We start from the raw sequence: 12,514 nt of genomic DNA, 5'->3' as shown, positions 1-12,514 counted from the left end.
TTGTTTTAAAATGCTGTTATAATTTAATTACAACCTTTCCCTTTCTCTTTTCTCACCCTAAATCCTTCCATATACCTGTCCTTGAGTCTGGTCTGGTGGGTTTTATGATATTTTTGTTCTGTTTTGTTTTGTTTGTTTGTTGTTTTCTGAATCAGCCCAACTAAATCAACAGGAGAAACCCCACCCTACATAGCTACAGATATGGATTTTTCCTTTCTTTCTTCAAATTCAACTTATAAGAAAACTATCTGGTGCATTAACAGCTGTTAGTCAGTAGAGTGTTGTGACGAAAACTAAATTCATAACTGAATCCTGGATAAAATAACTGACTTCTGAAGGAAAGAATACTGCCCCTAGAGGCGTCGCTGGTGCAGTTGCTGTGTCATGTGCTTTCCTAGGTGGCAGAGAGCAGAGAGGCTGTGTCTATACTCATGACTTAGGAACATCTGAATGATTAGTAGCCCAACATTGCTTTAAAGACGAGAGCCTGAGATGACAACCAGTCTTGTGCTGGAGCCCCAGACAGGGAGCTAGTGTGAGGACACTACCAGTCTGGCACCATGCAGGCCTGGAAAGGATTCCAGGACAAGGAGCAAGTCAGAGACTATCAGAACCTTGCCTGGGAATATGGGCCCCAGAGTGAGTCTGAGACAGAAGACCACCAGATCAGGATAATGGGGGCCAGACAAGGTGATAGCCTAAGATGACCACTAGTCTTGCACAGCCTCCCAGGCCTGAGGGGTGGCCCACGACTAAGATGACTCCGCATGATGGCATAATGCATAACACTCCTGAGACGACCCCTGAGACCACCCCAGACACTCAGAGATCCAGGCCACCACTAAGAGGGGCAAGGAAGTAGTAGAGAAATAGAAGAGGAAGAAAAACAGAAAGATGTGGGCACGATGAAGAGAAGCAGAACGAGAGACTCAAGGGTAGTGAGAATCAGCCTGATGTGAATAGCTAGTGATGTCACCTGGGATCGTTCTGCCAGTGTGGATCACATCTGGGTCTGTGACCCTTCAGCAGTAGTGGTCTATCATCACCAAAAGCCAGGTAGTTGTCGCTAACTGGGACATGTTGGTATCTGAGGGTTTTGTGTGTGGCACTGTCTGTCCACTCACCTACCCAACCCTGGGTGAGCTAGCCCTAGGGGTGTGAGAGCAGAGGAGCTGCCCCTGTCCTAGCCAGATGCAGTACTAGGGAGAGTGGCAGGGACCTCGTGGGAGTTGTGGGTAAGCTGTGGTGCAGAAGAACTGACCCGACTGCTCATCTCCCCCGCAGTAGCACCGATGAGGGAGAAATACCCTCCTTCCCTTTGGCTCTCACCACCTGCAGCGGGTGGGGAACCTGGTCCTGGGGTCATGAGTGCAGGTTGTGGGTGAGCTGGCCCTGAGGGCCTGACTGTGGAAGAGCTCTCATCTGCTGTGTGGTAGAGTTTTGCCCTTGCCTCTAGCTGCAAGTGGGAGAGTTAGGCCTGCTCAGGAAGCCTGTCCCTGCCCCTCACTTGCTGCAGCACTCAGAAGAGTGGGTCCTCTACCTCACCTGGGCAGCACAATAGAGCTGGCCTGGGGCCCTGAGCACAGAAGAGCCTGCCCTAGCTCTTTTCTGGTTGGTGGTGATGCAGATGAGGAAGGGATGCTCTCTTGCCCTCCCTTGGTCCTCGCTATCTATCACAGGAGAGAGAACTATCCCCAGGATCGTAAGAGTGGGAGAACTGGCCATATCTCTCACCCGCCACAACACTTGGGAGAGCAGGCCCTGCACCTCACCTGGGCAGTAGGGTAGAACCGGCCCTGATTGTGGGGTAGCTGGTGAGCAGGCCTAAGGGCATGAGAGCAGGAGAGGCGTTGGGCTGAGGAGCTCATTTACCTCTCAGGCCCCGATCCAGGGCTTTGAATAGGCCCACCCCAACATCTATCGCATCTGTGAACTTCTGGGGTGGATGAAGGAGCTGTTCCTACAAATCCAAAACTACAGGTTCTCCATTATACAGGACAACAGAATATCCGAGAGAAGTTCCAGTGACATTCCAGTGTTGCTAGTAGCAGAAGCTGAGGACTTGTACCAGACTAAGAAGTCATTGCAATAAACACTTGCAAGCAAAGTGTGGACCAAAGGGTAACCTGTGGGACACACTGTGACACCGTACAGCTTCCACAATGAGATGCTTTTCTTTGCTGGAGGGAAGGTTGCAAAGGTGAAGGGCACGTATGAAGGGAGGGGGAGATGAGTAGGATTGGGTCACATGATTAAAAATTAACAAAGAACCAATAAAAAGTAAGTAAGTAAGTAAGTAAGTAGGTAAGTAAGTAAATAAAGGTGCATTAATCTTGGGACGATATCAATAGCATTAGAAAGGCTTTTAAAGTTTGATTTAAATATCTATACTTTTCATTTACATTTGAAAATATACATAATTTATTTCCAAGTCAGAACACAAAAGGGGTTTGATGTTTACTACATGTATTGTCCTTGGTTAGTGCAATAGCTTGACTGCCCCCCCTCCCGGGCCCTGATCTTCCCGTCACGATGTAGGTTTCTAGAACCCTCTAGGTCCTTCTATTTTCCCATCTCCTATATTTTTCTTACCTAGAGTTCCAGTGGGATGTCCTCACATCTATCTCAATCTCCTGGTAAGGGAAGACGCTCATGGGACATGCCTTTTGGGCTAGTGCCTAATTATTAGTGAGTATATACCATGTGAGTCTTTGTGCTCCTGGGTTAACTCGCTTAGGATGATCATTTCTAGTTACACTGGGACATTCTCCACAGTTATGTGGGGAGTGGAGACTCACTCTGACATGAACTCTGGTGCCCCATATTTGACCACCTCCTCTGGGTAGGGAGACCTGATGGCACGCAAAGAAAGAATAAGCAGGCTATCAAAATGAGACTTGATAGCCTATGTCCATATGGGAGGGGACAGGTCCCCCTCGGTCTTAGACCTTGGGGGGAGGAAGAGGGTGAAAGCGAAAGGGAAGGAAGAATGGGAGGAAACAAGTGATGGGATAACAATTGAGTTGTAATCTGAATAAATTAAAATTTTAAAAAAGGAAACGAAAGGGACTAACAATTGCAAATAAAAAAAGATGATATTTCTGAGACCATAAAACCGAAACTATGTCAATAACTTGGCAGAGTGTAATTTTAAATTCTCTAAGGACTAATTTCTACAAGAGAGTGGGAATACTGATCAAGCTTAAAGATCACCATGCTTTAAGAATGCATGATAAATAGGCCTAGACCTAATCTTAAGGCCAAACAACAAATGCTGAAGATTTGGCTCTGTGGTAGAAGGCCTGAATAAAAGCTAAGATTTGACCCCTAAGATGATGATGAAGATGATGAGGATAACAGAGAAGAACAAACAAACAAATAAACATACAAGAAATGTCTTCTACACTACACTAAAAATAAATAAATAAAAAAATGATGTGATCAGGACAAGAAAAGCCTGCAGATGCACAGAGACAAAAGCAAAAGAAATAAGAAGTTATGTAAACAGAAGGAATGGCTTTAAAATGTTTAAGTAATATGGAAAATTTTAAGTTTACCAAAACATAAAGCCAAAGAAATGCTTGAAGTACAGAGATACACAATTGTTAACAAAAACATAAATATCAACAACTGTAGCTATATTATCTTCTTTTCAGAGTTTCATACATCATAAGTACTGAACTTACATAATTTCCACCCTGCTCCATCAAAATGCTCTCCTGTTCTCTCTCCTCTTTCTTAAACTCATGGCTTTATCTTCTTTAATTATTATTGTTATATATTTATCTACAAATACAAGCAGCTTAATGTTGCTCATATGTTTATGTGCTTAGGGCTGATCACTTGAGATTGGTGTTGTGACAGAGAAGATAAAGATGTAGCCAGGTATTTTATCAAGAGAAAGGGGAACCTGAGTCATACAGAGGAAGTTAGAGGGGAATAATAATAGTAAAGTTATTTTAAAACCCGTAGGGACTCATTATTTTATATATTAATATATTTAGACTTAAATGATGTAAGGCGCGGCCACACCCAGTAATGGTGACGGCCAAGAGCTCGCTGTGCGTAAATAATTGCTCCTGCGCATGAGCTAGAACCAGAGCCAGCTCAGCATGCCCCTCCCGAGCGGGGATATGCTTATGAGCTATCGTGGATGGCGGTTATTAACCAATCCACTCCTATTTGCTAATGAAGTGTCTAGCCGCAACCCATGAGGTATCGATACGCCACACAAAGACAGTACTTAAACACGGGCTCCCGGATATTCAGAGTCTTTCGTGCCAGTTTCAAGGATGCTCCCAATAGAGCGTGTTTGAGAAGAATCCTGGTGTCTGCGTCGTTCCTGCCGGCGGGAGGGCGCGACAAAATATGTGGTAAATGAAATTAGGTTTGCTTAGGGTGATAATGCTAATACTATCTACCAAAATCCCAGTACCAGGATTGGGATCTCTCTTCAGACTGTTAACCCACTTTACTATCTAGAAAATAAAACAGTATTGATAAAGAAGCCATACATTTTGGATACAGGACTCGAAAAAATTAAGCTGAAACTATCTAGAAGCCTATTCCTTGAGTGCTAACTCTCATAGTACCTGAGGGTGACAAGCAAGCTTGCAATGGGGAAAAGCAATTAATGTTATTTCCCAGATATAATGCCTGTGAACAACAGTGACCAATATGTGAAGATAAGCTCCAAAGTGTTAAAATGGAGTTTACACATGAGCAGATAACCACCAGTCACTTACCTCATTTAAGGACCACCATGTGGGAAGGGATCCATGCCAAGTCCTGGAAGTCTAGTCAAGTACCTGTGGCTGGGGAGGTCATGGATCTAAAGGAGACCCCACTACTGCCACTTTCCTAAACTAGAACAGTATGTGCAACACAATGACAAAAGCAGATGAGGAAAATGTCACAAGGTGCCACTCTGAAATTTCAACTAAGGGCTGCAGAGAGAACTTCACACTGCTCCAAAAATAAAGCCTTCTGATAGGGTATCTAATATTTACACTTTCGAAGACTATTTACAGATATAGGAAGGCTTACTTTCCTCCATGTTTGTTTTATTATGGACTTCATGTAGAATGGTGACAGTGTTGACTAGTATCATTAACTAACAGCACAAGGAATTCAAACACATATTAAAATGTTTTATGTGAATACACATATATTTTGAATATACATGATGTTGCTTCCTAGTTTGGGTTATATTGTTGCAGGGAATGTAGACATACTGACAGTATGTCGAGTAGGTGCTTAGCTGGGACTAACTCTAGACGAAGTGTTGAAGGATTGGCTGGGTTCTTTTGGACTGCTTATAATAAACTATAAACCAAAGAGGGGAATTGAAAAACACTGTTAGGAATAGTGGAATTAGAAGTAGAGACTGGAGAACATCCTAATCCTGCCTGTGTTACAAACTAAGATAAAAAGTCTTACTCTGAAGAGGCCATCAGGACCAGGGTTGTCCTAAGATTCCTGATATTCTTACAAAAGAAGAGAAGTGAAGTCATACAAATAGCAGCGTTTTTCATTTGAACTGGGTCAGTGAAGAAATACAGGCAGCCGCTTGGATGTATCAGATTTACGTTTCAGAGCTTAGTGTCTGCTAACATGTACTTTATTTCACCAGGGGAAATTTCCTCTAAGAACGTCAGGGCCTCCTGCAGTGAGAAGGCTTGGGTTCTCTTAAACTCTCATTTATACTTTGAAATCTTAACCTTTAAGTGATATATTAGGAGTTGAGGGTTTTAGGAGGTGATTAAGGTTTGAAGACTGTTTTATGAGATCTCAGAGAATGAGACAGCCACCTCCATTATGTGGACACTGGGAAGGCAGATAAGATTTGACTGGACACAGAGCCAACTGCAGCTTTGATGTTAAGAGCTCCTGACTCTGTGTCTATGAGAAATAAACTCTGTGTATCCAGAAGCCACAGAGTTTATGTTAGCATATGATGATAGCCCATTTTAACTAAGATATTCCATCTATTTCAAAAAGCCAAATGGCTTCCACCCAAGATTTTTGAGGTTGAAGACTTCCAGGAGTCTTGCCAATCAATTCCAGCAACTCTAGATGGAAGATTGTTGGTGCAATTCATACAAGTTTCGAGTTCTACAGTCTAAGGGGATGTCCCCTGCTAGGCTTTAGAATTATTTGAGGTATGTTATATTACAATTTTCGGCCTAATTTTCTATTTTGCAATGGAAGTACCCTATTCTTATTCTTCCATAGAAGTTTGTTAATATCTGTGTCCCTTAACTGGATTTGTAGCTTCGAGAGGAAATTTGCCTAGAATGGTTCGCACCTAGACTTCCTTTTACCCTTAATTAAGATAACATTCACTTGAGACCTGATTTTAGAATTACAATGAATGTTTGAACTAGTTTGGATTTGAGGAGCTACATACATGCAATGGGTCATGAACTTAGAGAAAACAAAGGTAGACATTTCTGAGCTAATGTTTATACCTACACAATAGTCATCTGTTAGATTCTGAGCATCAGTTGGTACTACCTAGGGTTGTTATCACAGAGTTTCTGGATTTATCAGTAGGGTTAGCTATGAGTATCTCCCCTCTTTACACACTAAGGATGGAAAGAAGGTCATGAGAAGACATATATAACAGCTAATCATCAGCCAGAAGAAACGTTTCACTAGAAACGGACTCAATGACTCGTCACCTAGCATTATAGCTTGCAGTATAAAAATAACCATAAAAAGAATCTAAAGATTTAGCTAATGTCTTATGCGTTATCTGAAGTCTATCTGTTATGCATCAATAGAAAATACACTCTGTAACTTTACAGAGAAAGGTATCAAATTTTAGAATGTGCAAAAGTGAATACAGAGGACTGTAAAGGTTTATGCACCCTCATAAGGAGAATAAATGTGCTGGTCAAACCAATTCCCTTGCAAATTGATGCTTTAGGTCTTTGTAGCTTAATTCAAATTTCTAATAGGTTTTTACTTCGTTACAAAAATCTGATCCAGGAAGTGAGATGTGTGAATGCAAACCCAAATAGAGACTAGTAATTTTGAAGAAGAGAATTGGGTTTGTATGGAGGAAAGAGGCATCAGGAGGCCTGGCAGATACTAAGATGAGGATAGAGGTTGCCTACCTACAATCAAGCGGTAATTGTAGAAGGATTCGGAGACTGAATAGACAAAAAGCTCAGGTGGGTATCTAGATCACATGGAAACTTTATTTATATCAAAAGTAATACTGATTTTGTGATAATTTTATAATCTTGTCTGAACAGTAAATATTATTGGTACATTTGGCTGCATGTATGAATAAATTGGTTTCAGTTCATGCAGTAACCATCACAGACCACAATGTAATTAATAACGTGAATTTGAAACATAAAGGTAAAAGCACAAAATGCAGTGAAGTAACCAGCCACAAGTGATTATTCTGTAAAAGAGATGCCCTATAAATTTGTTAAAAAACAGTATAATTAAGAGTCAGAAATGAATAGAAAGAAGGGATCAAGGATGATTAATAAGTTCATGAATATAAAACACCTTACTTATTTACATGACTGTGTTTAAATTAGTTTCCTATGTTATGCAGGCACAGCTATTTATACAGCAGCATTCATGTTAATAAGTTATAAAATCTCAACATACATGTGGAAGCTTTATTGACATTCTGTGTGACAAGTGGCTATTCCATCATGTGGAGAACAATCTGGGCTCTATAAGTAAGTAGTTGGACCAGGAAGCCCAGAGGTGGTACTTCGCATGATGGGATGGCACTGCTCCATCAAGTAGCACTCAAAAAAGAATGTTCCATAGGCATATATGTGAAGGTTTGTTTCTAGTTTATAAAACTAACCAGCACACATTGTTTCCCATTTATTCTCTTTTGCTGAATTCATGAGTGATACCACTGTAAAGATATATATGTAAATATAAATATATAATAATATATAAATGTAATATATATTTGTAAATGTATAAATATATACTTTATATTAATATATTATAGTATGTAATGCAAATCTATATATAAGTATATAAATGTAAACATAAATGTAAATATATATGTATTTGGTCAGTATATATACATATTAATGCACATACGCATATGCATATATCATATCATGCACATATACACCTTGTACATATACATAGTTATATTATACATATATGTATATATACATACATTCACTTACGCACGTGTATATATTCATATGCAGTTGTGCTGCTCAGATTCAATATAGATAATATAGATATTTCAATACATAAACACTGGGTAGTTTCCTAAACAGATTTGTAATATTATATAACTATGTCTTTATTTAGGATTACTGTCAGTTGTTCTGTGTGAAGGCATACACATTTGCATGTGTATCCGTACGTGTGTTCATGTCTTATGTGCACTGTTTTTGTGTGAGACGGAGACTTGAGTGGCTGCCTTTGGATTGCATTTTGCTACTTCTGTTTAAGAGGAAAACTGCAAGCTGCTAAAGCAGCATCAATTGATCAACCCCCGAGTCTTTGCAGATGGAGCCATAATTTATCCACGGAAATACTCCTCAAGTAAAATGACACTGGGACCAACAGAAAATGTATGAATCTGAGGTAATTGTGGTTTGTTTCTATTCAGTGATCAATTAACCACAGAACACATTACTTAACATCCAAGCAAGGGCTCAAGGGGAGAAATTTGTTGACCCGTGTGCAGAAAAGTGCTTGTTTCTTTTAAGACTGTGCTAGATAGTGGAGACACATTCCTGTAACCACAAAACTTGACAGGCTGATGCAAAAAAGAACTATTCACAACCAGATCCTATCTCAAATATATTTAAATGAATAAAATAAACAGCAAATGCCATCCCAGTGGAGGATTTGAACACTTTTCTCCCTCCGGATGCTGTGCTGTGCCGAGGGACTATCATGCTGTACCACAAGCAGTGTGCATTTAAGAATTAGCAAAGACCCAGTTAATACACTTGTGCCTCTATTTGACCACTGTAGTGAGCAATATTGGCCAGTTAGTTGTGGGCCATTGTACCTTACCTTGCATATATATTTATCCCATCATTTTGGAATTGTGTCAAAATATAGTATTTGTCACTTATTGAGTCCTTTGGCTCTCAACTGACTAATTTCATTCATGACTATTAAACGGAGGAATTTTCCAGTTCACTCCATGAAATCTAATATGGTAGAGCCCCTTAGACAATCACATTTTAGCAAATTCAAGTAGTAACAATCAATTAAACTTTTTTAACGGCCCTACATAATTGAAAGTGCTATTAATGTACAGCAAAAATGAATATGGATTAAAAAAGCTATCATCGTAATTTTATTTCTCATAGCACTGATATAATATAGACCAGACTACTACTCAAAATGTTTTTCATACATGTCTGATAGGCAGGGTGATTTCAGTCTCTATTAATAGACTATAGTATTGTTTCCCCTTAGAGTCTTCTATAGTAAGGAGGATTTAAGAATTACCTGAGAGGCTATGCTACTCAGTGGTCATCCATCTCCCATGGAATGCCTGAAACAGCAGTATAAAATGCAGTTTGTTTTTGTGAAAGAAGAGGAGAGATTGTACATGTTCTCCCTCTGTGACTATTACCTGAACTCAAAAAGAAAATCTGTGATAACATTGCAAACAACAGCGCATATCAATGATTTTAAAAGGCATTGGATATAACAATGTTTCAAATTTGCCTACCTTACTTTGTAGAATTTACGTACCTTATGACTAATTATATCCCCAATACTTATTGTGAAATGGCAAGTTTAATTTGATTATACTCCAACTATAATGTTTGCATTTTTATTTACCACATTTGTAATATAAGATTTTTATGTAATTGATATTATAATTAGTTAATAAAAATACATTCAGTTTCATTTGCACAGATCAAAAGATGGTTTTAAATTGCTGATACAAAGTAATACCTTGGTAAATTTTGGAGATCAAAAGTACCTATCAGTATGCCAATATTTGAGATTCCAAGGATGATTTTTGTTATGTTTTACACTATTTTGATATTTGTTTTTATTATTATTAAATAATGTAAACACTTAGAAACATAGAATATATATATTATATGATTCTATAAAATATTAACATTATGTAATATTTGGTTCTCATTTGCTTAAAGTATGGAAATAGCATAGATGAGTGAAAGGTGCCACATGCACTCACCTGCCATCTTGTTCTCATTTCCTGTATAATGAGGTCACCATTATTTTGAATTCCTCTTCATCAGTCTCATGAATCACATGAGTCAGGTTAGGGTAAGTTATGCAGTGATAACAAATGGACTGTGTAAGTGGCTTATAACTCAAAAGTTTATTTCACACATCTCAGATTAATCGTAGATAGGCTGTAGCCTTGCTCGATACTATGTCAACTCGGAGTCTTTGTCTGTGATACAGCTGCTATTGGAAAGCTGGCCTAGCTTATTCATGAAAGAAAAAAAAAAAAGAAATGTATAAAGAGAAAAGGCATATTATACTTCCAGCATGAACATATCATGATATATGCAATAGTTTATCATTAGCTAAAGATAAGTTACAGGGTAATTTCTAACACAAACTGGTTATACATATATATAATATGTTATATACATTATATATATTGTACTACTTTTTATTGGTTCTTGGTGAATTTCACGTCATGCATCCATCCCCCATTCTTGCAATGGCCCCTCTGAGAGAGGAAAAAAAAAATTCATCGTGGAAGCTGTATTGTGTCACAGTGTGCCACACAGTATTCCCTCTTGTCAACATAACTAGTCTGCAGATGTTCATTGCAATGGCGCATTGGTCTAGCTCACCTGAAACCCCCACATCCAGGGCCAGCCCTCCTATACCTCCTAGGTGAAGTGCAGGGCCTACTCCTTTGAGTGCTGCAGCAGGTGATGGATGGGGCCAGTTCTCTTGCTCTCATGACCCCCACCAGGGCTAACTCTCTTGCCTGCCACTGGTGATGAGGGCAAAAGGAGGTGAGGTGATCTCTCCATTGCTTCTGCGACGGCATAGCAGACAAGAGACAGGGCAGGTTCTCCCAAACTCAGACTCTCCTGTCACACTCACCTGCAACCCCTATATCCAGGGTGAGATCTAATGATCTGCCCAGGCAAGGTACAGGGCGTGTTCTTTTGAGTGTTGCAACAGGTACGGGGCAGGGTCAGCTCTTCTCTGATGACCTTGGCAGCCATCTTCTGTCTGCCATAGGTGGCAAGGGATGGAGGTGGGGTATTTTTCTCTTTTAAGGAAGAGTTTGAAACAAAACTTTATTCAACATGACAAGAACAGACCAGGAATAGATTTTTAGATATTTCAAATGTCATCAAGTAACTAAACATGGGCTCACACAAATTTCATTTTTAAAAATCTTAAAATATTAATGTTGTACATTTATTTAGCTGACTATACATGTATTTGCATAATTGTTATTTTTGAATGTATTATTAATTATTTGCATATTAGTTGAAATGTAATAAATCAGTATGATGTGTTAATAGTTTGTATTTGAGATTCAGAAATAATTTCCTTTATTGTTGATGGTTACTTAATAAAGTAATTATAATTTCATCTTACTAAAGCTATCATAAAATCTGAATAAGCTAAACTTTTTAAATAAAAGTTGATTGAAGATAAATAAGTAGGAATAAATAAGTAGAAATGAATATATATATTTTAAAGATGAAAAAATCATTTCTATTTCCTACCAGTAATACATGAATAATTTCTTAGTATTTATCAGACATCATTTGTGACAATCTTGTTTATGATACATACTATTAATTTGAGGTTTTGTTGTGAGGTTGAATATTTTCCCTGTATATTAAACATACAAATGTCAAAGAGGTTTGGTTTCATTAGAATTGCTTCCTAGCTAAATGGTGAACATCTTTACAGTTTTATCTATAAAATTATATTATAAATTTTGTGTTGTTTAGACAGCACATCGCTTACCATTCTTATTTGTAGTATCATTATTGTGAAAAGATATTTTTATTGCAGTACATTGTTATTGTAACAAAAATCTAAATACTGCTATCAGTTTGAGACTGGGAAAATATGTTTATACTAACATGAAAGGCAAGAAAAAAAAACTCCATATCATAAGTTTGTGAAACATTGGTAGACTATTACCTACAATAAATTAGAAAATAAAAATGTGCCAGAGGAATGGAAATTGATGTAAATTAAGAGATCAGCATGCATAATGATGAAGCGTTAGGGAAATTTGCTAGCTGTAAATGATGTAATGCAATGAATAAATAAACTCAGAAAGGAACCAGGAAATTAGACTTTAAAAGGAATATCAAAGAGCCAGAATGTTCTGGCTGAGATACTAAAACCAGTTCTTCTTGCCATATGGGTGAGATAGAAGTAGAGGTCCAGGGTGTAGAAGGATCTGGGAGGAACAGAGAATTGAGTGTGAGTTATGAATGAAAACACCAACCGAAGCAGGTTTGTTGAACTACTTTCTTTAAACTAAGAGATTAACTTAAAAAAATACAAAGAAAGT

At 38.5% G+C, this 12,514-nt stretch overlaps 1 protein-coding gene across 1 annotated transcript in view; it reads left to right on the top strand.

Annotated features, from left to right (window-relative positions):
- Window positions 1-2,132: 2,132 nt before the first annotated feature.
- LOC311596025 (uncharacterized protein) overlaps window positions 2,133-12,514 on the top strand; it is a 28,092-nt gene continuing 17,710 nt past the window's right edge. Inside the window, exon 1 of the mRNA XM_084779240.1 lies at window positions 2,133-2,200. Coding sequence (XP_084635366.1) covers window positions 2,168-2,200 — 33 coding nt within the window. The 5' untranslated portion in view covers window positions 2,133-2,167. The remainder of the gene's footprint in view (window positions 2,201-12,514) is intronic.

Source organism: Acomys minous (genome assembly GCF_964271855.1).
Source record: "Acomys minous genome assembly, chromosome: 4".
NCBI classification, from domain to species: domain Eukaryota; kingdom Metazoa; phylum Chordata; class Mammalia; order Rodentia; family Muridae; genus Acomys; species Acomys minous.
This window is presented reverse-complemented; position numbering and strand designations above follow the sequence as displayed.